General features: G+C 58.9%; 1 protein-coding gene across 9 annotated transcripts in view; it reads left to right on the top strand.

The window, feature by feature from the left end:
* LOC132391997 (lysyl oxidase homolog 3-like) overlaps positions 1-18,322 on the top strand; it is a 70,990-nt gene extending 52,668 nt beyond the window's left edge. For 3 of the 9 annotated variants that reach the window (XM_059965875.1, XM_059965874.1, XM_059965877.1), the window contains 3 exons: positions 614-750; positions 10,781-10,892; positions 17,122-18,317. In XM_059965875.1, coding sequence (XP_059821858.1) covers positions 614-750; positions 10,781-10,892; positions 17,122-17,195 — 323 coding nt within the window. In that variant the 3' untranslated portion in view covers positions 17,196-18,317. Of the gene's footprint in view, positions 1-613; positions 751-10,780; positions 10,893-17,121 lie in introns of all 9 variants that reach the window. The other 6 variants (XM_059965881.1, XM_059965873.1, XM_059965879.1 and 3 more) reach the window with 5 other exon arrangements.
* The last annotated feature ends 7,322 nt before the right edge of the window (positions 18,323-25,644 follow it).

Below are 25,644 nucleotides of genomic sequence, written 5' to 3'. Positions count from 1 at the left end.
GGTGATGGGGGTCCTTCACGATAGATGCCACCTCTTGCAGATGGCCTCGATGATGGGCACTAGCCTCCTCAACACCGACGTAAGTGATCTGTAATCACACCTCGTCAGACTGGTTTAATGAAGAGCTGAATCAGAATCAGGTTTACTATCACCGGCACGTGATGTGAAATTTGTTAACTTAGCAGCAGCAGTTCAGTGCAACACATAATCTAGCAGAGAGAGGGAAAAAAATAAATGAAATTCTAAAAAATAATAAATAAGTAAATCAATTACATATATTTAATAGATTAAAAATGTGCAAAAACAGAAATACTGTATATTTAAAAAGTGAGGTAGTGTCCAAAGCATCAATGTCCATTTAGGAATCAGATGGCAGAGGGGAAGAAGCTGTTCCTGAATCGCTGAGTGTGTGCCTTCAGGCTTCTGTATCTCAGGCCTGATGGTAACAGTGAGAAAGGGGCATGGCCTAGGTGCTGGAGGTCCTTAATAATTTGACAAATTTACACAGATTCTCCACGGCTGGACAGGGAGATGACACAATGATAGGGTTGAGAGGGTTAATAAATCGGCCATGATGGATTGATTAACTAAACTCCTGTCTTCACCCGCACAGATGGACACAAGCGGTATGAATGTGCAAACTTCGGGGAGCAGGGAATCACAGTGGGCTGCTGGGACTCATACCGACACGACATCGATTGCCAATGGATCGACATCACTGACGTGAAACCTGGCAACTACATCATGCAGGTCGGGGGTCGCTGGGATGGAGGGTGGGCTGGTGTGTGTGTGTGGAGGGGAGGGGAGAGGGGAGACAGGTCGGGGTCGCTGGGATGGAGGGTGGGCTGGTGTGTGTGTGGGGAGGGGAGGGGAGAGGGGAGACAGGTCGGGGTCGCTGGGATGGAGGGTGGGCTGGTATGTGTGTGTGGGGAGGGGAGGGGAGGGGGAGAGGGGAGACAGGTCGGGGTCGCTGGGATGGAGGGTGGGCTGGTGTGTGTGTGTGGGGAGGGGAGGGGAGGGGAGGGGGAGACAGGTCGGGGTCGCTGGGATGGAGGGTGGGCTGGTGTGTGTGTGTGGGGAGGGGAGGGGAGGGGGAGAGGGGAGACAGGTCGGGGTCGCTGGGATGGAGGGTGGGCTGGTGTGTGTGTGTGGGGAGGGGAGGGAGGGGAGGGGGAGACAGGTCGGGTCGCTGGATGGAGGGTGGCTGGTGTGTGTGTGTGGGGAGGGGAGGGGAGGGGGAGAGGTCGGGGTCGCTGGGATGGAGGGTGGGCTGTGTGTGTGTGTGGGGAGGGGAGGGGAGAGGGGAGACAGGTCGGGGTTGCTGGGATGGAGGGTGGGCTGGTGTGTGTGTGGGGAGGGGAGGGGAGAGGGGAGACAGGTCGGGGTCGCTGGGATGGAGGGTGGGCTGGTGTGTGTGTGGGGAGGGGAGGGGAGAGGGGAGACAGGTCGGGGTCGCTGGGATGGAGGGTGGGCTGGTGTGTGTGTGTGGGGAGGGGAGGGGAGGGGAGGGGGAGACAGGTCGGGGTGGGTGGCTGGGATGGAGGGTGGGCTGGTGTGTGTGTGTGGGGAGGGGAGGGGAGGGGGAGAGGGGAGACAGGTCGGGGTCGCTGGGATGGAGGGTGGGCTGGTGTGTGTGTGTGGGGAGGGGAGGGGAGGGGGAGACAGGTCGGGGTCGCTGGGATGGAGGGTGGGCTGGTGTGTGTGTGTGGGGAGGGGAGGGGGAGAGGTCGGGGTCGCTGGGATGGAGGGTGGGCTGGTGTGTGTGTGTGGGGAGGGGAGGGGAGAGGGGAGACAGGTCGGGGTCGCTGGGATGGAGGGTGGGCTGGTGTGTGTGTGGGGAGGGGAGGGGAGAGGGGAGACAGGTCGGGGTCGCTGGGATGGAGGGTGGGCTGGTGTGTGTGTGGGGAGGGGAGGGGAGAGGGGAGACAGGTCGGGGTTGCTGGGATGGAGGGTGGGCTGGTGTGTGTGTGGGGAGGGGAGGGGAGAGGGGAGACAGGTCGGGGTTGCTGGGATGGTGGGCTGGTGTGTGTGTGGGGAGGGGAGGGGAGAGTGGAGACAGGTCGGGGTCGCTGGGATGGAGGGTGGGCTGGTGTGTGTGTGGGGAGGGGAGGGGAGGGGGAGAGGGGAGACAGGTTGGGGTTGCTGGGATGGAGGGTGGGCTGGTGTGTGTGTGTGGAGAGGGGAGGGGGAGAGGGGAGACAGGTCGGGGTCGCTGGGATGGAGGGTGGGCTGGTGTGTGTGTGTGGGGAGGGGAGGGGAGGGGGAGAGGGGAGACAGGTCGGGATCGCTGGGATGGAGGGTGGGCTGGTGTGTGTGTGGGGAGGGGAGGGGAGGGGAGGGGGAGAGGGGAGACAGGTCGGGGTCGCTGGGATGGAGGGTGGGCTGGTGTGTGTGTGGGGAGGGGAGGGGAGGAGGAGACAGGTCGGGGTCGCTGGGATGGAGGGTGGGCTGGTGTGTGTGTGGGGAGGGGAGGGGAGGGGGAGAGGGGAGACAGGTCGGGGTCGCTGGGATGGAGGGTGGGCTGGTGTGTGTGTGGGGAGGGGAGGGGAGAGGGGAGACAGGTCGGGGTCGCTGGGATGGAGGGTGGGCTGGTGTGTGTGTGGGGAGGGGAGGGGAGGGGGAGAGGGGAGACAGGTCGGGGTTGCTGGGATGGAAGGTGGGCTGGTGTGTGTGTGTGGAGAGGGGAGTGGGAGAGGGGAGACAGGTCGGGGTCGCTGGGATGGAGGGTGGGCTGGTGTGTGTGTGTGTGGGGAGGGGAGGGGAGGGGAGAGGGAGACAGGTCGGGGTCGCTGGGATGGAGGGTGGGCTGGTGTGTGTGTGTGGGGAGGGGAGGGGAGGGGGAGAGGGGAGACAGGTCGGGGTCGCTGGGATGGAGGGTGGGCTGGTGTGTGTATGTGGGGAGGGGAGGGGAGGGGGAGAGGGGAGACAGGTCGGGGTCGCTGGGATGGAGGGTGGGCTGGTGTGTGTGTGGGGAGGGGAGGGGGAGAGGGGAGACAGGTCGGGGTCGCTGGGATGGAGGGTGGGCTGGTGTGTGTGTGGGGAGGGGAGGGGAGGGGGAGACAGGTCGGGGTCGCTGGGATGGAGGGTGGGCTGGTGTGTGTGTGTGGGGAGGGGAGGGGAGGGGGAGAGGGGAGACAGGTCGGGGTCGCTGGGATGGAGGGTGGGCTGGTGTGTGTGTGTGTGGGGAGAGGAGGGGAGGGGGAGACGGGGTTGCTGGGATGGAGGGTGGGCTGGTGTGTGTGTGGGGAGGGGAGGGGGAGACAGGTCGGGGTCGCTGGGATGGAGGGTGGGCTGGTGTGTGTATGTGGGGAGGGGAGGGGAGGGGGAGAGGGGAGACAGGTCGGGGTCGCTGGGATGGAGGGTGGGCTGGTGTGTGTGTGTGGGGAGGGGAGGGGAGGGGGAGAGGGGAGACAGGTCGGGGTCGCTGGGATGGAGGGTGGGCTGGTGTGTGTGTGTGGGGAGGGGAGGGGAGGGGGAGAGGTCGGGGTCGCTGGGATGGAGGGTGGGCTGGTGTGTGTGTGTGGGGAGGGGAGGGGAGAGGGGAGACAGGTCGGGGTTGCTGGGATGGAGGGTGGGCTGGTGTGTGTGTGGGGAGGGGAGGGGAGAGGGGAGACAGGTCGGGGTCACTGGGATGGAGGGTGGGCTGGTGTGTGTGTGGGGAGGGGAGGGGAGAGGGGAGACAGGTCGGGGTCGCTGGGATGGAGGGTGGGCTGGTGTGTGTGTGTGGGGAGGGGAGGGGAGGGGAGGGGGAGACAGGTCGGGGTGGCTGGGATGGAGGGTGGGCTGGTGTGTGTGTGTGGGGAGGGGAGGGGAGGGGGAGAGGGGAGACAGGTCGGGGTCGCTGGGATGGAGGGTGGGCTGGTGTGTGTGTGTGGGGAGGGGAGGGGAGGGGGAGACAGGTCGGGGTCGCTGGGATGGAGGGTGGGCTGGTGTGTGTGTGTGGGGAGGGGAGGGGGAGAGGTCGGGGTCGCTGGGATGGAGGGTGGGCTGGTGTGTGTGTGTGGGGAGGGGAGGGGAGAGGGGAGACAGGTCGGGGTCGCTGGGATGGAGGGTGGGCTGGTGTGTGTGTGGGGAGGGGAGGGGAGAGGGGAGACAGGTCGGGGTCGCTGGGATGGAGGGTGGGCTGGTGTGTGTGTGGGGAGGGGAGGGGAGAGGGGGAGACAGGTCGGGGTTGCTGGGATGGAGGGTGGGCTGGTGTGTGTGTGGGGAGGGGAGGGGAGAGGGGAGACAGGTCGGGGTGCTCTGGGATGGTGGGCTGGTGTGTGTGTGGGGAGGGGAGGGGAGAGTGGAGACAGGTCGGGGTCGCTGGGATGGAGGGTGGGCTGGTGTGTGTGTGGGGAGGGGAGGGGAGGGGGGAGAGGGGAGACAGGTTGGGGTTGCTGGGATGGAGGGTGGGCTGGTGTGTGTGTGTGGAGAGGGGAGGGGGAGAGGGGAGACAGGTCAGGGTCGCTGGGATGGAGGGTGGGCTGGTGTGTGTGTGTGGGGAGGGGAGGGGAGGGGGAGAGGGGAGACAGGTCGGGATCGCTGGGATGGAGGGTGGGCTGGTGTGTGTGTGGGGAGGGGAGGGGAGGGGAGGGGGAGAGGGGAGACAGGTCGGGGTCGCTGGGATGGAGGGTGGGCTGGTGTGTGTGTGGGGAGGGGAGGGGAGGAGGAGACAGGTCGGGGTCGCTGGGATGGAGGGTGGGCTGGTGTGTGTGTGAGGAGGGGAGGGGAGGGGGAGAGGGGAGACAGGTCGGGGTCGCTGGGATGGAGGGTGGGCTGGTGTGTGTGTGTGGGGAGGGGAGGGGAGGGGGAGAGGTCGGGGTCGCTGGGATGGAGGGTGGGCTGGTGTGTGTGTGTGGGGAGGGGAGGGGAGAGGGGAGACAGGTCGGGGTTGCTGGGATGGTGGGCTGGTGTGTGTGTGGGGAGGGGAGGGGAGAGGGGAGACAGGTCGGGGTTGCTGGGATGGAGGGTGGGCTGGTGTGTGTGTGGGGAGGGGAGGGGAGAGGGGAGACAGGTCGGGGTTGCTGGGATGGTGGGCTGGTGTGTGTGTGGGGAGGGGAGGGGAGAGTGGAGACAGGTCGGGGTCGCTGGGATGGAGGGTGGGCTGGTGTGTGTGTGGGGAGGGGAGGGGAGGGGGAGAGGGGAGACAGGTTGGGGTTGCTGGGATGGAGGGTGGGCTGGTGTGTGTGTGTGGAGAGGGGAGGGGGGAGAGGGGAGACAGGTCAGGGTCGCTGGGATGGAGGGTGGGCTGGTGTGTGTGTGTGGGGAGGGGAGGGGAGGGGGAGAGGGGAGACAGGTCGGGATCGCTGGGATGGAGGGTGGGCTGGTGTGTGTGTGGGGAGGGGAGGGGAGGGGAGGGGGAGAGGGGAGACAGGTCGGGGTCGCTGGGATGGAGGGTGGGCTGGTGTGTGTGTGGGGGAGGGGAGGGGAGGAGGAGACAGGTCGGGGTCGCTGGGATGGAGGGTGGGCTGGTGTGTGTGTGGGGAGGGGAGGGGAGGGGGAGAGGGGAGACAGGTCGGGGTCGCTGGGATGGAGGGTGGGCTGGTGTGTGTGTGTGGGGAGGGGAGGGGGAGAGGGGAGACAGGTCGGGGTCGCTGGGATGGAGGGTGGGCTGGTGTGTGTGTGGGGAGGGGAGGGGAGGGGGAGAGGGGAGACAGGTCGGGGTTGCTGGGATGGAAGGTGGGCTGGTGTGTGTGTGTGGAGAGGGGAGTGGGAGAGGGGAGACAGGTCGGGGTCGCTGGGATGGAGGGTGGGCTGGTGTGTGTGTGTGTGTGGGGAGGGGAGGGGAGGGGAGAGGGAGACAGGTCGGGGTCGCTGGGATGGAGGGTGGCTGGTGTGTGTGTGTGGGGAGGGGAGGGGAGGGGGAGAGGGGAGACAGGTCGGGGTCGCTGGGATGGAGGGTGGGCTGGTGTGTGTATGAGGGGAGGGGAGGGGGGAGAGGGGAGACAGGTCGGGGTCGCTGGGATGGAGGGTGGGCTGGTGTGTGTGTGGGGAGGGGAGGGGAGGGGAGGGGGAGAGGGGAGACAGGTCGGGGTCGCTGGGATGGAGGGTGGGCTGGTGTGTGTGTGGGGAGGGGAGGGGAGGGGGAGACAGGTCGGGGTCGCTGGGATGGAGGGTGGGCTGGTGTGTGTGTGTGGGGAGGGGAGGGGAGGGGGAGAGGGGAGACAGGTCGGGGTCGCTGGGATGGAGGGTGGGCTGGTGTGTGTGTGTGTGGGGAGAGGAGGGGAGGGGGAGACGGGGTTGCTGGGATGGAGGGTGGGCTGGTGTGTGTGTGGGGAGGGGAGGGGGAGACAGGTCGGGGTCGCTGGGATGGAGGGTGGGCTGGTGTGTGTGTGTGGGGAGGGGAGGGGAGGGGGAGAGGGGAGACAGGTCGGGGTCGCTGGGATGGAGGGTGGGCTGGTGTGTGTGTGGGGAGGGGAGGGGAGGGGAGGGGGAGAGGGGAGACAGGTCGGGGTCGCTGGGATGGAGGGTGGGCTGGTGTGTGTGTGTGAGGAGGGGATGGGAGGGGAGGGGAGGGGGAGACAGGTCGGGGTTGCTGGGATGGAGGGTGGGCTGGTGTGTGTGTGTGGGGAGGGGAGGGGAGGGGGAGACAGGTCGGGGTCGCTGGGATGGAGGGTGGGCTGGTGTGTGTGTGTGTGGGGAGAGGAGGGGAGGGGGAGACGGGGTTGCTGGGATGGAGGGTGGGCTGGTGTGTGTGTGGGGAGGGGAGGGGAGGGGGAGACAGGTCGGGGTCGCTGGGATGGAGGGTGGGCTGGTGTGTGTGTGGGGAGGGGAGGGGAGGGGGGAGAGGGGAGACAGGTCGGGGTTGCTGGGATGGAAGGTGGGCTGGTGTGTGTGTGTGGAGAGGGGAGTGGGAGAGGGGAGACAGGTCGGGGTCGCTGGGATGGAGGGTGGGCTGGTGTGTGTGTGTGTGTGGGGGAGGGGAGGGGAGGGGGAAGAGGGAGACAGGTCGGGGTCGCTGGGATGGAGGGTGGGCTGGTGTGTGTGTGTGGGGAGGGGAGGGGAGGGGGAGAGGGGAGACAGGTCGGGGTCGCTGGGATGGAGGGTGGGCTGGTGTGTGTATGTGGGGAGGGGAGGGGAGGGGGAGAGGGGAGACAGGTCGGGGTCGCTGGGATGGAGGGTGGGCTGGTGTGTGTGTGGGGAGGGGAGGGGAGGGGAGGGGGAGAGGGGAGACAGGTCGGGGTCGCTGGGATGGAGGGTGGTCTGGTGTGTGTGTGGGGAGGGGAGGGGAGTGGGAGACAGGTCGGGGTCGCTGGGATGGAGGGTGGGCTGGTGTGTGTGTGTGGGGAGGGGAGGGGAGGGGGAGAGGGGAGACAGGTCGGGGTCGCTGGGATGGAGGGTGGGCTGGTGTGTGTGTGTGTGGGGAGAGGAGGGGAGGGGGAGACGGGGTTGCTGGGATGGAGGGTGGGCTGGTGTGTGTGTGGGGAGGGGAGGGGAGGGGGAGGACAGGTCGGGGTCGCTGGGATGGAGGGTGGGCTGGTGTGTGTGTGTGGGGAGGGGAGGGGAGGGGGAGAGGGGAGACAGGTCGGGGTCGCTGGGATGGAGGGTGGGCTGGTGTGTGTGTGGGGAGGGGAGGGGAGGGGAGGGGGAGAGGGGAGACAGGTCGGGGTCGCTGGGATGGAGGGTGGGCTGGTGTGTGTGTGTGAGGAGGGGATGGGAGGGGAGGGGAGGGGGAGACAGGTCGGGGTTGCTGGGATGGAGGGTGGGCTGGTGTGTGTGTGTGGGGAGGGGAGGGGAGGGGGAGACAGGTCGGGGTCGCTGGGATGGAGGGTGGGCTGGTGTGTGTGTGTGTGGGGAGAGGAGGGGAGGGGGAGACGGGGTTGCTGGGATGGAGGGTGGGCTGGTGTGTGTGTGGGGAGGGGAGGGGAGGGGGGAGACAGGTCGGGGTCGCTGGGATGGAGGGTGGGCTGGTGTGTGTGTGGGGAGGGGAGGGGAGGGGGAGACGGGTCGGGGTTGCTGGGATGGAGGGTGGGCTGGTGTGTGTGTGTGGGGAGGGGATGGGAGGGGAGGGGAGGGGGAGACAGGTCGGGGTTGCAGGGATGGAGGGCGGGCTGGTGTATGTGTGTGTGTGGAGAGGGGAGGCAGGGAGATGGGGTGGAATACAGGATTTGGAGAGTGTGATGGGATGAGTGGGAAGGGTGACACTGACATTACACATGAGTGCGAGGTAGGGTGGGATTGAGGATGGGGCTGAGTTTGGTGGGGAAAGGAGTGAGAAGATGAGGGGGAGGTTTGGGTGACAGGATGGGGAGGATGGTGCTGGGAGAGATGGGGCTGAGTGTGAGGGAGAGATACAGGATGGAGAAGGTGAGGACAAAAGGGATGGGGAAGGAGAGGGAGGGTATAAGGATGGTGGACAGAAAGGGGGGGGTGTGATAGGGAGGTGAGGAAGGAGAAACAGGGCGGGGAGGGAGTGGGAAGGTAGTTAAAGAGACCTCCCAGTATGAACAATCACAAACCGACCATCACAGGAGAATCAGGGGGACTGGCATGAGTGGGCAGTGTGCAGTCGGCAGTGTGGATTACTGTCTGTGGGATGGGGTGAGGTGTGGGTAGTCGGTATTGTGTGGCACTGAGGGAAGGGTTGAGGTGTAGGTACAGTCAGCAGTGTGGGTTTCTGTCTGTGGGATGAAGTGAGGTGTGGGCACAGTCAGCATTGTGTGTCACTGACTGTGGGACGGGGTGAGGTGTGGGTAAAGTCGGCTGTGTGTGTCACTGACTGTGGGACGGGGTGAGGTGTGGGTAAAGTTGGCTGTGTGTGTCACTGACTGTGGGACGGGGTGAGGTGTGGGTAAAGTTGGCTGTGTGTGTCACTGACTGTGGGACGGGGTGAGGTGTGGGCACAGTCAGCATTGTGTGTCACTGACTGTGGGACTGGGTGAGGTGTGGGCACAGTCAGCATTGTGTGTCACTGACTGTGGGACTGGGTGAGGTGTGGGTAAAGTTGGCAGGGTGTGTCACTGACTGTGGGACGGGGTGAGGTGTGGGTAAAGTTGGCAGTGTGTGTCACTGACTGTGGGACAGGGTGAGGTGTGGGTAAAGTTGGCTGTGTGTGTCACTGACTGTGGGACGGGGTGAGGTGTGGGTAAAGTTGGCTGTGTGTGTCACTGACTGTGGGACTGGGTGAGATGTGGGTAAAGTTGGCTGTGTGTGTCACTAACTGTGGGACGGGGTGAGGTGTGGGCACAGTCAGCATTGTGTGTCACTGACTGTGGGACGGGGTGTGGTGTGGGTAAAGTCGGCTGTGTGTGTCACTGACTTTGGGACGGGGTGAGGTGTGGGTAAAGTTGGCAGTGTGTGTCACTGACTGTGGGGACGGGGTGAGGTGTGGGTAAAGTTGGCTGTGTGTGTCACTGACTTTGGGACGGGGTGAGGTGTGAGTAAAGTTGGCAGTGTGTGTCACTGACTGTGGGACAGGGTGAGGTGTGGGTAAAGTTGGCTGTGTGTGTCACTGACTGTGGGACAGGGTGAGGTGTGGGTAAAGTTGGCTGTGTGTGTCACTGACTTTGGGACGGGGGTGAGGTGTGAGTAAAGTTGGCAGTGTGTGTCACTGACTGTGGGACGGGGTGAGGTGTGGGTAAAGTTGGCTGTGTGTGTCACTGACTGTGGGACGGGGTGAGGTGTGGGCACAGTCAGCATTGTGTGTCACTGACTGTGGGACAGGGTGAGGTGTGGGTAAAGTTGGCTGTGTGTGTCACTGACTTTGGGACGGGGTGAGGTGTGGGTAAAGTTGGCAGTGTGTGTCACTGACTGTGGGACAGGGTGAGGTGTGGGTAAAGTTGGCAGTGTGTGTCACTGACTGTGGGACAGGGTGAGGTGTGGGTAAAGTTGGCTGTGTGTGTCACTGACTGTGGGACAGGGTGAGGTGTGGGTAAAGTTGGCAGTGTGTGTCACTGACTGTGGGACAGGGTGAGGTGTGGGTAAAGTTGGCTGTGTGTGTCACTGACTGTGGGACGGGGTGAGGTGTGGGTAAAGTTGGCTGTGTGTGTCACTGACTGTGGGACGGGGTGAGGTGTGGGTAAAGTTGGCTGTGTGTGTCACTGACTTTGGGACGGGGTGAGGTGTGGGTAAAGTTGGCAGTGTGTGTCACTGACTGTGGGACAGGGTGAGGTGTGGGTAAAGTTGGCAGGGTGTGTCACTGACTGTGGGACAGGGTGAGGTGTGGGTAAAGTTGGCAGTGTGTGTCACTGACTGTGGGACAGGGTGAGGTGTGGGTAAAGTTGGCAGGGTGTGTCACTGACTGTGGGACTGGGTGAGGTGTGGGTAAAGTTGGCAGTGTGTGTCACTGACTGTGGGACAGGGTGAGGTGTGGGTAAAGTTGGCTGTGTGTGTCACTGACTGTGGGACGGGGTGAGGTGTGGGCACAGTCAGCATTGTGTGTCACTGACTGTGGGACGGGGTGAGGTGTGGGTAAAGTCGGCTGTGTGTGTCACTGACTGTGGGACGGGGTGAGGTGTGGGTAAAGTTGGCTGTGTGTGTCACTGACTGTGGGACGGGGTGAGGTGTGGGTAAAGTTGGCTGTGTGTGTCACTGACTTTGGGACGGGGTGAGGTGTGGGTAAAGTTGGCAGTGTGTGTCACTGACTGTGGGACAGGGTGAGGTGTGGGTAAAGTTGGCAGTGTGTGTCACTGACTGTGGGACAGGGTGAGGTGTGGGTAAAGTTGGCAGGGTGTGTCACTGACTGTGGGACTGGGTGAGGTGTGGGTAAAGTTGGCAGTGTGTGTCACTGACTGTGGGACAGGGTGAGGTGTGGGTAAAGTCGGCTGTGTGTGTCACTGACTGTGGGTTTCCTCACCAGGTTATCATTAACCCGAACTATGAGGTTTCTGAAAGTGACTTCACCAACAACGCCATGAAATGTAATTGTAAATACGACGGGCACCGCATCTGGATGCACAATTGTCACATAGGTAACTCCTTCCCAATCCCTTCAGCCCCCGACAATTCCCCATTGTGCCAGTTGGAGATTGGCGCTGGTCAAGGTCTGTGGGATCTGGGGCAGACTGGTGGATGTTAGTGAGACACAACTGGAGGGTCAGGAGGCGGTGTCTTTGGTATTGGATGTCCGTGACGTGTGGTGTACCACGGGATTGGGGCTGTGATCCCACGTGGGTAGAAACATAGGAGGTGTGATTAGTAGTTTGCAGAATATCCTAAAAAAAGAGAAGGCGCATAATGAAGAGATGTTTATCAGCTGGTAAAGGCAGATGGCTTTAAATCTGGTATGATTTACCAGGGTGCTGCCTGGATTAGTGAGCATGATAGGCTGCGAGGTACGGCTTTTCTCTTTGGAGCAAGGAGGGATGAGAGCGGACTTGATAGAGGTGTACAAGATGATAAGAGGCAAAGACAGAGTGGACAGTCAGAACTGGCAAATATGAAAGGGCATAATTTTAAAATGAATGGAGGAAAGTACAGAGGGGATGTCGGTGGGTGTGTGGAACTCGCAGCCAGGGGTGGTGGTAGAGGCAGGTACATTAGGGACATTTAACAGGCTCTTAGATAGACACGGGTGATAGAAAAGTGGAGGGCTGTGTGGGAGAGAAGGAGTAGGTTAAATCTGCACAAATTCATGGGGTGAAGGACCTGCAGTTCCATGGGTGAGAAGGAGTAACCTGGGTAGGTCAGGCAGAATGGATATTTGAGGAACAGAGGGATCATGAGGTCCCTGCAGTTGCAGCATAGGTCAATAGCGTAAAACCTACGCCCTCAACAATGGGGCACGGAGAGAGCCTGGTAAGGCCCGTGCTGGAGGAGAGCGTTTGGGTCTGGGTGGAGATACACCAGGATGTCGTCTGCAATGGGACGATTCAGGAGCGACGGACGGTGCTGCTGAGTTGGGATGGTTTGCCTCTGAGGAGAGGTGCTGAGGGAAGAGGGAGACCTGATAAGAGTGTTCAAAGCCAGAGGGCGTAGATTGCCATTGGTTTATTTTTGTCACATGTCCCAAGATACGGTCTTATGCTCATAATGAACATTACATAGTGTATCGTGGCAGAACAAGGGAAAACAGTAACAATTTTCTTATAATTTGGAGATTCAGCACAGTAACAACGAGCTGGTGTTCCCAGATTACATGCATGTGACAGTTAACCTACTAAGCTTTATGTCTTTGGATTGTGGGAGGAAACCGGAGCAGCCGGACGAAACACAAACGGTCACAGGGAGAACCGATACACTCCTTATGAAGAGCAGCAGGAACTGAACCCGGTCGATGGTACATTACGCTACGTTTCGGCAGATTGGCAGAAAATGGAAAGGAAGAGGAAGATGCTGGGCTAGGAAGGTGGGGAAGGGAAGAAGAACAAGCTGGGGGTGAGGGGTGAAGCCGGGTCGATGGGGGAATGAAGTGAGAAGCTGGGGGTGAGGGGTGAAGCCGGGTCGATGGGGGAATGAAGTGAGAAGCTGGGGGTGAGGGGTGAAGCCGGTCGATGGGGGAATGAAGTGAGAAGCTGGGGGTGAGGGGTGAAGCCGGGTCGATGGGGGAATGAAGTGAGAAGCTGGGGGTGAGGGGTGAAGCCGGGTCGATGGGGGAGGGGGAATGAAGTGAGAAGCTGGGGGTGAGGGGTGAAGCCGGGTCGATGGGGGAGGGGGAATGAAGTGAGAAGCTGGAGGTGAGGGGTGAAGCCGGGTCGATGGGGAGGGGGAATGAAGTGAGAAGCTGGGGGTGAGGGGTGAAGCCGGGTCGATGGGGAAGCTGGGGGTGAGGGGTGAAGCCGGGGTCGATGGGGGAGGGGGAATGAAGTGAGAAGCTGGAGGTGAGGGGTGAAGCCGGGTCGATGGGGGGAGGGGGAATGAAGTGAGAAGCTGGGGGTGAGGGGTGAAGCCGGGTCGATGGGGGGGGGGAATGGAGAAGCTGGGGTGAGGGGTGAAGCCGGGTCGATGGGGGGGGGGAATGAAGTGAGAAGCTGGGGGTGAGGGGTGAAGCCGGGTCGATGGGGGGGGGGGAATGGAGAAGCTGGGGGTGAGGGGTGAAGCCGGGTCGATGGGGGAGGGGGAATGAAGTGAGAAGCTGGGGGGTGAGGGGTGAAGCCGGGTCGATGGGGGAGGGGGAATGAAGTGAGAAGCTGGGGGTGAGGGGTGAAGCCGGGTCGATGGGGGAGGGGGAATGAAGTGAGAAGCTGGAGGTGAGGGGTGAAGCCGGGTCGATGGGGGAATGAAGTGAGAAGCTGGGGGTGAGGGGTGAAGCCGGGTCGATGGGGGGGGGAATGGAGAAGCTGGGGGGTGAGGGGGTGAAGCCGGGGTCGATGGGGGAGGGGGAATGAAGTGAGAAGCTGGGGGTGAGGGGTGAAGCCGGGTCGATGGGGGAGGGGGAATGAAGTGAGAAGCTGGGGGTGAGGGGTGAAGCCGGGTCGATGGGGGGAGGGGGAATGAAGTGAGAAGCTGGGGGGTGAGGGGGTGAAGCCGGGTCGATGGGGGAGGGGGAATGAAGTGAGAAGCTGGAGGTGAGGGGTGAAGCCGGGTCGATGGGGGAATGAAGTGAGAAGCTGGGGGTGAGGGGTGAAGCCGGGTCGATGGGGAGGGGGAATGAAGTGAGAAGCTGGGGGTGAGGGGTGAAGCCGGGTCGATGGGGGAGGGGGAATGAAGTGAGAAGCTGGGGGTGAGGGGTGAAGCCGGGTCGATGGGGGAGGGGGAATGAAGTGAGAAGCTGGGGGTGAGGGGTGAAGCCGGGTCGATGGGGGGAGGGGGAATGAAGTGAGAAGCTGGGGGTGAGGGGTGAAGCCGGGTCGATGGGGGAGGGGGAATGAAGTGAGAAGCTGGGGGTGAGGGGTGAAGCCGGGTCGATGGGGAGGGGGAATGAAGTGAGAAGCTGGGGGTGAGGGGTGAAGCCGGGTCGATGGGGGAGGGGGAATGAAGTGAGAAGCTGGAGGTGAGGGGTGAAGCCGGGTCGATGGGGGAATGAAGTGAGAAGCTGGGGGTGAGGGGTGAAGCCGGGTCGATGGGGGAGGGGGAATGAAGTGAGAAGCTGGAGGTGAGGGGTGAAGCCGGGGTCGATGGGGGAGGGGGGGAATGAAGTGAGAAGCTGGAGGTGAGGGGTGAAGCCGGGTCGATGGGGAGGGGGAATGAAGTGAGAAGCTGGGGGTGAGGGGTGAAGCCGGGTCGATGGGGGGGGGGAATGGAGAAGCTGGGGGTGAGGGGTGAAGCCGGGTCGATGGGGGAGGGGGAATGAAGTGAGAAGCTGGAGGTGAGGGGTGAAGCCGGGTCGATGGGGGAGGGGGAATGAAGTGAGAAGCTGGGGGGGTGAGGGTGAAGCCGGGTCGATGGGGAGGGGGAATGAAGTGAGAAGCTGGGGGTGAGGGGTGAAGCCGGGTCGATGGGGGAGGGGGAATGAAGTGAGAAGCTGGGGGTGAGGGGTGAAGCCGGGTCGATGGGGGAGGGGGAATGAAGTGAGAAGCTGGAGGTGAGGGGTGAAGCCGGGTCGATGGGGGGGGGGGAATGGAGAAGCTGGGGTGAGGGGTGAAGCCGGGTCGATGGGGGAGGGGGAATGAAGTGAGAAGCTGGAGGTGAGGGGTGAAGCCGGGTCGATGGGGGAGGGGGAATGAAGTGAGAAGCTGGGGGTGAGGGGTGAAGCCGGGTCGATGGGGGGGGGGAATGGAGAAGCTGGGGGTGAGGGGTGAAGCCGGGTCGATGGGGGAGGGGGAATGAAGTGAGAAGCTGGAGGTGAGGGGTGAAGCCGGGTCGATGGGGAGGGGGGAATGAAGTGAGAAGCTGGGGGTGAGGGGTGAAGCTGGTCGATGGGGGAGGGGGAATGAAGTGAGAAGCTGGGGGTGAGGGGTGAAGCCGGGTCGATGGGGGAGGGGGAATGAAGTGAGAAGCTGGAGGTGAGGGGTGAAGCCGGGTCGATGGGGGAGGGGGGAATGAAGTGAGAAGCTGGGGGTGAGGGGTGGAAAAGGTCAAGGGCTGAAGTAGAAGGAATCTGATAGAGGAGAGTGGACCATGAGAGGATAGGAAGGAGGAGAGGCAGCAGGGGAAGGTGATAGGCAGCTGAAGAGAATAGTTAAAAGGGGGGCCAGCGTGTGGAAAGGGAAAATTATCTGCAGTTAGAGAAATCGATTTTCGTGCCAACAGATTGGAGGCTACGCAGATGGAATATGAGCTGTTACTTCTCAACCTGGTTGTGCAGGTTGACTCTGTGGTTAAGAAGCCATACAGTGTATTGGCCTTCTTCAACTGTGGGACTGAGTTTAGGAGTCGAGAGGTAATGTTGCAGCTATATAGGACCCTAGTCAGACCCCACTTAGAGTACTGTGCTTTGTTCTGGTCACCTCACTACAGGAAGGATGTGGAAGCCATAGAAAGGGTGCAGAGGAGATTTACAAGGATGTTGCTTTGATTGGGGAGCATGACTTATGAGAATAGGTTGAGTGAACTTGACCTTTTCTCCTTGGAGTGACGGAGGATGAGAGGTGACCTGATAGAGGTGTATAAGATGATGAGAGGCATTGATCGTGTGGATAGTCAGAGGCTTTTTGACAGGGCACAAAAGGGCACAGTTTTAAGATGCTTGGAAGTAGGTACAGAGGAGATGTCAGGGGTAAGTTTTTTTTACGTGGGGAGTGGTGAGTGTGTGGAATGGGCTGCTGACGACAGTGATGGAGGCAGAAACAATAGGGTTTTTTAAGAGACTCCTGGACAGGTGTATGTAGCTTAGGAAAATAGAGGGCTGTGGGTAACCCTAGGTAATTTCTAAGGTAAGTACATGTTCAGCACAGCATTGTGGGCTGAATGGCCTGTATTGTGCTGTAGGCTTTCTATGTTTAACCTCTTATATGGATCTTATAGATGGATGCAGTACAGCACAGGAGCAGGCCATTTGGCCCACTATGTCTGTACTGAACATGATGCAGAATTAATCTAACTTTCCCCTTGCCCTTATCAATTCGTGTTGATGTGTCTGTTCGTTAATCTGGAAGGAGTGCAGAGGACATTGCTGGCAAACTCGAGAGTGAGTTCTGAGCTGGGCAAGTTGGAACATTATTCGTTGTAGAGTAGGAGACTGAGGGGTGACCTTACTGAGGTGTACAAAATCTTCATGGCCGTTGATAGGATGAATGTACAGAATCTTTTACCCCAGGGTCGGGGGTATCAGGAACCAGAAGGCACAGGTTGAAGGTGAGGGGAGAGAGATTTAATCGGGATCTGAGAGGTAACTTTTTCACCCAGAAGGCGGTAAGTTTATGGGCTGAGCTGATGGAGGAGTAACATTTACAGCATTAAGACATTTGGACAGGCACATGAATAAGGAAAGGATCAGAGAGATGTGGGGCAAACACAGGCAAATGGGACCAGAGCAACACACACAACACGCTGGAGGAACTCAGCAGGTCAGGCAGCGTCTATGGAGAGGAATCAACCTCACCGGGACTGGAAAGGAGGGGGAAATAAGGTGGGGGGAGAGGTCATAGGACAAGCTTGAAGGTGATAGGTGAGACCAGGTGGGTAGAGGAGGGAGGATGAAGTGAGAAACTGGGAAGCGAGGTAGGTCTCTTCTTCAATTCTCTAATTTCCAGACTTTCCTCCCCCTCTTTCCCTCTCTGTTCTTCCATTCCCCAACCTGGACATCCTCTTACCTCTCTTCTCACCTGTCCATCACCTCTCTCGGATGCCACTCCTCATTCTCCGCCTGTCAGATTCCTTCTCCTGCCTTTTACCTTTCCCACCTCTCACCTCCCAAATTGCCATTTCATTCCCCTCCCACCCACCGTCCCCTCATCTGGGTTCACCTGTCACCTGCCGGCTTGTACTCCTTCCCCACCCTCTTATCCTGGCTTCTTCTCCCTTCTTTCTCAGTCCTGAAGAAGGGTCTCGGCCCAGAACTTTGACTGTTTATTCATTTCCATGGATGCTGCCTGGCCTGCTGAGTTCCTCCAGCATTTTGTGTGTGGGTTTGGATTTCCAGCATCTGCAATGATTACAGATGGGACTGCCTTAGCTGGGCACTTTTGTCGGGATGGACCAGCTGGGACAAAGGGTGTGTTTCTGTGCTGTGAGACCCCGATCCTCTGTAAAACGTTCCCTCTATACCCTTCTGTGCCCCCTCCTTCAGGCAATGTGTCCTAGCTGTCCAAAGGATTAGCCTCCCTCTTCCCCCCCCCCCCCCAGCTGACCAGTTGACCACTCTTTGTTTACTATCTCCAGGCGATGCCTTCAGTGAAGAAGCTGAGAGGAAGTTTGAGAAGTACCCAGGCCAGCTGAACAACCTGATCCCCTAATCAGAGCCCACACACTGCCCCCATCCCAGCACAGCCCACCCTCCCGGTTTGAAGCAGGACTGGTCTCTCACCGGCGAGGAGACACCGGCCCTCTCCTCAAACCAGCTCCCACAAGTCCTGTGGGATTGCTCACCACCCCATCCCACCCCGGCCTCTAGGAGAGAGCCTGGCTGTTTCCCGGGGAAGGCCGATGTGGGGCTCGCCTCTCTGGACCACAGGAGATCCCTTCACACCGACACTGTGGACAGGAGAACGGTACAAATGGGTTGTGGCAGACCGCGGGAGCACCATACTGCAGCTGGACCAGACCACCAGAGCTCGACGAGGCTCCACAGTTGGATAGGAACAACAGCGATCCCAGACTCTGTGCTGCCCAGGAACACCATCGCCATAACTAGACCAGGACCACAGGTGGACCGGTTCTGTATGGGCCTGGAACTGCACGGCTAGACTGAGCACGCTAACTGGGGTGGGTACCACCGCTGGCCCACAACTCCACATCTGTTCCAGGACATCACAGCTCCCAGTGGTGAGCAGATTACAAATTGAAGGTCTCTGGCAACTCCACACCTGGGACTCGCTCACTGACACTGGTGCTCGGTGCCTGACACAGTGTGACTCCCCCCAGTCCATGGTGCAGATTCCCATCCCGCTCGGTGCTAACTCAGCCCTGTCTGCTGCCCCTGCCCCGCGGTCGGCGGCGGCGCCAATTTGCAGTTCCCGCGTTACACTTGCCCACTTAACAGAGCCCAGTAGCCGTGTGGCAGTCCCCAGCCAATCTCGGGCAGACCCCTGACCTGACCCGTGTTACAGACCCCATGCTGCTGGGTGCAGCCCTACCGAGGGGCCAGTCAGACTGTTCCTGTGTTGGGGGGAGGTGGGTGGGCTTTGCCTCGCTCAGGTCTGTCCAGGTGGATGCCGACGGATTTCCTGAGTGTCGAGTCCACCACCCCCCTGAAGCTGGAGCCCACCCATGGGAGCCTCCCACCCACACCCATGGGAGCTCCCAACCACAGCCCCGGTGACCTCCTCAACAGGTTCTAATGTTTACAGGGTAATTTACAAACTATATTTCAGCCATATCTATTCTGAGACCAAATGTGTATTTAATTGTCCGAATAAAATGGTGGACTTTTTAACCCCATGTAGTCCGCACTTCATGTACGCTCTGTGTCTGTGTCCAGTCCGTGTGTCTGGTACTTGTCTCATCAGTGTTCCTGTATCCCGTCTGTGTGTCCAGTCTGCGTACATGTGTCATGTCTGTGTCTGTGTGTCCAATCCGTGTCTGGTCTGTGTCCACTCTGTGTCCCTGGTCCACATCAGTGTGACCGGTCTGGATCCTCGTTAGTGTGTCCAGTCCGTGTCCCCAGTCCACGTCAGTGTGTCCGGTCCGGATCCTCGTTAGTGTGTCCAGTCTGTGTCTCCGGTCCACGTCAGTGTGTCCGGTCCGGATCCTCATTACTGTGTCCAGTCCGTGTCCCCGGTCCACGTCAGTGTGTCCGGTCCGGATCCTCGTTAGCGTGTCCAGTCCATGTCCCCGGTCCACGTCAGTGTGACCGGTCTGGATCCTCGTTAGCGTGTCCAGTCCGTGTCCCCGGTCCACGTCAGTGTGTCCAGTCCGGATCCTCGTTAGCGTGTCCAGTCCGTGTCCCCGGTCCACGTCAGTGTGTCCAGTCCGGATCCTCGTTAGCGTGTCCAGTCCGTGTCTCCGGTCCATGGCAGTGTGTCCGGTCCGGATCCTCGTTAGCGTGTCCAGTCCGTGTCCCCGGTCCACGTCAGTGTGTCCAGTCCGGATCCTCGTTAGCGTGTCCAGTCCGTGTCTCCGGTCCATGGCAGTGTGTCCGGTCCGGATCCTCGTTAGCGTGTCCAGTCCATGTCCCCAGTCCACGTCAGTGTGTCCGGTCCGGATCCTCATTAGTGTGTCCAGTCCATGTCCCCGGTCCACGTCAGTGTGTCCAGTCCGTGTCCCCGGTCCACGTCAGTGTGTCCGGTCCGGATCCTCATTAGTGTGTCCAGTCCATGTCCCCGGTCCACGTCAGTGTGTCCAGTCTGGATCCTCGTTAGCGTGTCCAGTCCGTGTCCCCGGTCCACGTCAGTGTGTCCGGTCCGGATCCTCGTTAGTGTGTCCAGTCCGTGTCCCCGGTCCACGTCAGTGTGTCCGGTCCGGATCCTCGTTACTGTGTCCAGTCCATGTCCCCAGTCCACGTCAGTGTGTCCAGTCCGTGTCCCCGGTCCACGTCAGTGTGTCCGGTCCGGATCCTCGTTACTGTGTCCAGTCCGTGTCTCCGGTCCACGTCAGTGTGTCCAGTCCGTGTCCCCGGTCCACGTCAGTGTGACCGGTCCGGATCCTCGTTACTGTGTCCAGTCCGTGTCCCCGGTCCACGTCAGTGTGACCGGTCCGGATCCTCGTTACTGTGTCCAGTCCGTGTCCCCGGTCCACGTCAGTGTGACCGGTCCGGATCCTCGTTACTGTGTCCAGTCCGTGTCCCCGGTCCACGTCAGTGTGACCGGTCCGGATCCTCGTTAGTGTGTCCAGTCCGTGTCTCTATAGAGATTCGGAGAGCATGGGATCACTACTGAGATGTGAAGCCCACGTCAGGCAGCTCATCACAAGCTGCCCACCAGGCAATTTTCGGGGAATGGTGTTCATCTTCGAAACACTCCTCCCCTCCACATATCCTCTTTCTCCCTCCCTCCCTCTCCGTCCTCTCTGCCTGCCCTTAGATCCTCCATCCTTTTCTCCACCCACAGATCTTCCTCCTCCTCCCTCCAGCTCTCAAACCTCCCCCTCTCTGCGTCCTCAACCCAATCCATCGTCTGCCTCGTCCCTCCTCGTGAGTCTCTCTGTCCGCACGTACCTCACTGTGGGAGGCAGACTGCTGTGGGGTGGGATGCAGTTGGGAGACGGTGAGGGTGCTCCCTTGCTCTGGGCTGCCCCTCACCACGGCCCCCATATGGTTGGGATTAACTCCCTTAGCCTCACAGGACAGAATCACTGGCATATGGGTGAAATTTGTTGTTTTACAACAACAGTATGTTGCAATACATAATAATAAATAAACTACAAATCACAATAAGTATGTGTAAAATGTCAATGTAAAACGATGCTGCTTACAGAAGTGAATGTGGATTTCAGCTGGAGTAGTCCTAAACAGGAATATTTGATGATTCTCATCAGAGCTACTCGTACAGAGTCGCCACTTATCAGCGCCACAGGCTGCTGACCCACGGGATAGGGCCGATCCCACGTGGCGATGTCACACAGCGGACTGCCCCTGAGGAGAGGTTCCTTCCGGACCATGGAGAATGCTACTGCCTCGCCGGGGATGTTCCGAGGGGTTGCCTGTACAGTTTGTCCCTGCCCAACCGAGGCCCAGTGTGGTCACACAACAGGAGGTGGTTTCCCTGCCCATGTCTAACCTGAAGCACTGACCGGGTGTCAGTGCAGGCCAATAGTCATAGGAGCAGAATTAGGCCAGTCAGCTCCACCATTCCATCATGGCTGATCTCAACCCCATTCTCCCTGTAACCTTTGACGCCCTGACTAATCAAGAATCTATCAACCTCAGATTTAAATATAGCCAATGACTTGGCCCGCACAGTTGTCTGTGAAAATGAATTTCACAGATTAACCACCTTATGGCTGAAGAAATTCCTCCTCACCTCTTGTATATGGGTGTCCCTCTATTTTTGAGGGCTCTGTACTCTGGTCCTAGACTCGCCAACTATTGGAAACATTCTCTCTTCATCCACTCTATCTAGGCCTTTCAATATTCAATGGTTTTCAGTAAGATTTCACCCCCCCCCCTTCTTCTCAACTCGAGTGAATACTGGCCCTGGGACACCAAATGGTCCTCATTCATAAAAGAGCCCATGGGTATTCCACTGTCCTGTCACCTGGTAGGAAGGTGGGGGGAGGCAAGGAGGGGGCAGGAGTGTGCTGGACGAGCATAGGCTTGAACCAATCCGGAGTTTGAGACCTGGAGTTCAAAATTCCATGTCTGATCATTCCGGTGGTGGAAACTGAACATCAAAGATCAAAGTTGGTGAATTCAAAAGTTGAAGGCATGATGGATTGGGGAATCTGGAATCTGGAGGCCTGATAGATTGGGGAATCTGGAATCTGGAGGCCTGGTGGATTGGAAATCTGGAATCTGGAGGCCTGATAGATTGGGGAATCTGGAATCTGGAGGCCTGATAGATTGGGGAATCTGGAATCTGGAGGCCTGATGGATTGGGGAATCTGGAATCTGGAGGCCTGATAGATTGGGGAATCTGGAATCTGGAGGCCCGGTGGATTGGGGAATCTGGAATCTGGAGGCCTGATGGATTGGGGAATCTGGAATCTGGAGGCCTAGTGGATTGGGGAATCTGGAATCTGGAGGCCTGATGGATTGGGGAATCTGGAATCTGGAGGCCTGATGGATTGGGGAATCTGGAATCTGGAGGCCTGATGGATTGGGGAATCTGGAGGCCTGATGGATTGGGGAATCTGAAATCTGGAGGCCTGACAGATTGGGGAATCTGGAATCTGGAGGCCTGATAGATTGGGGAATCTGGAATCTGGAGGCCTGATGGATTGGGGAATCTGGAGGCCTGATAGATTGGGGAATCTGGAATCTGGAGGCCTGGTGGATTGGGGAATCTGGAATCTGGAGGCCTGGTGGATTGGGGAATCTGGAATCTGGAGGCCTGATGGATTGGGGAATCTGGAATCTGGAGGCCTGATAGATTGGGGAATCTGGAATCTGGAGGCCTGATGGATTGGGGAATCTGGAATCTGGAGGCCTGATAGATTGGGGAATCTGGAGGCCTGATGGATTGGGGAATCTGAAATCTGGAGGCCTGGTGGATTGGGGAATCTGGAATCTGGAGGCCTGGTGGATTGGGGAATCTGGAATCTGGTGGCCTGATGGATTGGGGAATCTGGAATCTGGAGGCCTGATAGATTGGGGAATCTGGAATCTGGAGGCCTGATGGATTGGGGAATCTGGAGGCCTGATGGATTGGGGAATCTGGAGGCCTGATGGATTAGGGAATCTAGAATCTGGAGGCATGATGGATTGGGGAATCTGGAATCTGGAGGCCTGATGGATTGGGGAATCTGGAGGCCTGATGGATTGGGGAATCTGGAGGACTGATGGATTGGGGAATCTGGAATCTGGAGGCCTGATAGATTGGGGAATCTGGAATCTGGAGGCCTGGTGGATTGGGGAATCTGGAATCTGGAGGCCTGATAGATTGGGGAATCTGGAATCTGGAGGCCTGATAGATTGGGGAATCTGGAATCTGGAGGCCTGATGGATTGGGGAATCTGGAATCTGGAGGCCTGATGGATTGGGGAATCTGGAATCTGGAGGCGATGGATTGGAGAATCTGGAATCTGGAGGCCTGATAGATTGGGGAATCTGGAATCTGGAGGCCTGGTGGATTGGGGTATCTGGAATCTGGAGGCCTGATAGATTGGGGAATCTGGAATCTGGAGGCCTGATGGATTGGGGAATCTGGAATCTGGAGGCCTGATGGATTGGGGAATCTGGAATCTGGAGGCCTGATGGATTGGGGAATCTGGAATCTGGAGGCCTGATAGATTGGGGAATCTGGAATCTGGAGGCCTGGTGGATTGGGGTATCTGGAATCTGGAGGCCTGATAGATTGGGGAATCTGGAATCTGGAGGCCTGGTGGATTGGGGAATCTGGAATCTGGAGGCCTGGTGGATTGGGGTATCTGGAATCTGGAGGCCTGATAGATTGGGGAATCTGGAATCTGGAGGCCTGATGAATTGGGGAATCTGGAATCTGGAAGCCTGGTGGATTGGGGAATCTGGAATCTGGAGGCCTGATGGATTGGGGAATCTGGAGGCCTGATGGATTGGGGAATCTGGAATCTGGAGGCCTGATGGATTGGGGAATCTGGAGGCCTGATGGATTGGGGAATCTGGAGGACTGATGGATTGGGGAATCTGGAATCTGGAGGCCTGATAGATTGGGGAATCTGGAATCTGGAGGCCTGATAGATTGGGGAATCTGGAATCTGGAGGCCTGATGGATTGGGGAATCTGGAATCTGGAGGCCTGATGGATTGGGGAATCTGGAGGCCTGATGGATTGGGGAATCTGGAATCTGGAGGCCTGATAGATTGGGGAATCTGGAATCTGGAGGCCTGATGGATTGGGGAATCTGGAGGCCTGATGGATTGGGGAATCTGGAGGCCTGATAGATTGGGGAATCTGGAATCTGGAGGCCTGGTGGATTGGGGAATCTGGAATCTGGAGGGCTGATAGATTGGGGAATCTGGAATCTGGAGGCCTGGTGGATTGGGGAATCTGGAATCTGGAGGCCTGATAGATTGGGCAATCTGGAGGCCTGGTGGATTGGGGAATCTGGAGGCCTGATGGATTGGGGAATCTGGAATCCGGAGGCCTGATGGATTGGGGAATCTGGAATCTGGAGGCCTGATAGATTGGGGAATCTGGAATCTGGAGGCCTGGTGGATTGGAAATCTGGAATCTGGAGGCCTGATAGATTGGGGAATCTGGAATCTGGAGGCCTGATAGATTGGGGAATCTGGAATCTGGAGGCCTGATGGATTGGGGAATCTGGAATCTGGAGGCCTGATAGATTGGGGAATCTGGAATCTGGAGGCCCGGTGGATTGGGGAATCTGGAATCTGGAGGCCTGATGGATTGGGGAATCTGGAGGCCTGGTGGATTGGGGAATCTGGAGGCCTGATGGATTGGGGAATCTGGAATCCGGAGGCCTGATGGATTGGGGAATCTGGAATCTGGAGGCCTGATAGATTGGGGAATCTGGAATCTGGAGGCCTGATGGATTGGGGAATCTGGAATCTGGAGGCCTGATAGATTGGGGAATCTGGAGACCTGGTGGATTGGGGAATCTGGAGGCCTGATGGATTGGGGAATCTGGAGGCCTGATGGATTGGGGAATCTGGAATCTGGAGGCCTGATGGATTGGGGAATCTGGAGGCCTGATGGATTGGGGAATCTGGAATCTGGAGGCCTGATAGATTGGGGAATCTGGAATCTGGAGGCCTGGTGGATTGGAAATCTGGAATCTGGAGGCCTGATAGATTGGGGAATCTGGAATCTGGAGGCCTGATAGATTGGGGAATCTGGAATCTGGAGGCCTGATGGATTGGGGAATCTGGAATCTGGAGGCCTGATAGATTGGGGAATCTGGAATCTGGAGGCCCAGTGGATTGGGGAATCTGGAATCTGGAGGCCTGATGTATTGGGGAATCTGGAATCTGGAGGCCTAGTGGATTGGGGAATCTGGAATCTGGAGGCCTGATGGATTGGGGAATCTGGAATCTGGAGGCCTGATGGATTGGGGAATCTGGAATCTGGAGGCCTGATGGATTGGGGAATCTGGAATCTGGAGGCCTGATGGATTGGGGAATCTGGAGGCCTGATGGATTGGGGAATCTGAAATCTGGAGGCCTGACAGATTGGGGAATCTGGAATCTGGAGGCCTGATAGATTGGGGAATCTGGAATCTGGAGGCCTGATGGATTGGGGAATCTGGAGGCCTGATAGATTGGGGAATCTGGAATCTGGAGGCCTGGTGGATTGGGGAATCTGGAATCTGGAGGCCTGGTGGATTGGGGAATCTGGAATCTGGAGGCCTGATGGATTGGGGAATCTGGAATCTGGAGGCCTGATAGATTGGGGAATCTGGAATCTGGAGGCCTGATGGATTGGGGAATCTGGAATCTGGAGGCCTGATAGATTGGGGAATCTGGAGGCCTGATGGATTGGGGAATCTGAAATCTGGAGGCCTGGTGGATTGGGGAATCTGGAATCTGGAGGCCTGGTGGATTGGGGAATCTGGAATCTGGTGGCCTGATGGATTGGGGAATCTGGAATCTGGAGGCCTGATAGATTGGGGAATCTGGAATCTGGAGGCCTGATGGATTGGGGAATCTGGAGGCCTGATGGATTGGGGAATCTGGAGGCCTGATGGATTAGGGAATCTAGAATCTGGAGGCATGATGGATTGGGGAATCTGGAATCTGGAGGCCTGATGGATTGGGGAATCTGGAGGCCTGATGGATTGGGGAATCTGGAGGACTGATGGATTGGGGAATCTGGAATCTGGAGGCCTGATAGATTGGGGAATCTGGAATCTGGAGGCCTGGTGGATTGGGGAATCTGGAATCTGGAGGCCTGATAGATTGGGGAATCTGGAATCTGGAGGCCTGATAGATTGGGGAATCTGGAATCTGGAGGCCTGATGGATTGGGGAATCTGGAATCTGGAGGCCTGATGGATTGGGGAATCTGGAATCTGGAGGCCTGATGGATTGGAGAATCTGGAATCTGGAGGCCTGATAGATTGGGGAATCTGGAATCTGGAGGCCTGGTGGATTGGGGTATCTGGAATCTGGAGGCCTGATAGATTGGGGAATCTGGAATCTGGAGGCCTGATGT

The sequence above is a fragment of the Hypanus sabinus genome, chromosome 3 (assembly GCF_030144855.1).
Source record: "Hypanus sabinus isolate sHypSab1 chromosome 3, sHypSab1.hap1, whole genome shotgun sequence".
Classification (NCBI taxonomy): Eukaryota; Metazoa; Chordata; class Chondrichthyes; order Myliobatiformes; family Dasyatidae; genus Hypanus; species Hypanus sabinus.
The sequence above is the reverse complement of the archived record's forward strand: the minus strand, read 5'-3'. Positions and strand labels throughout refer to the sequence as shown.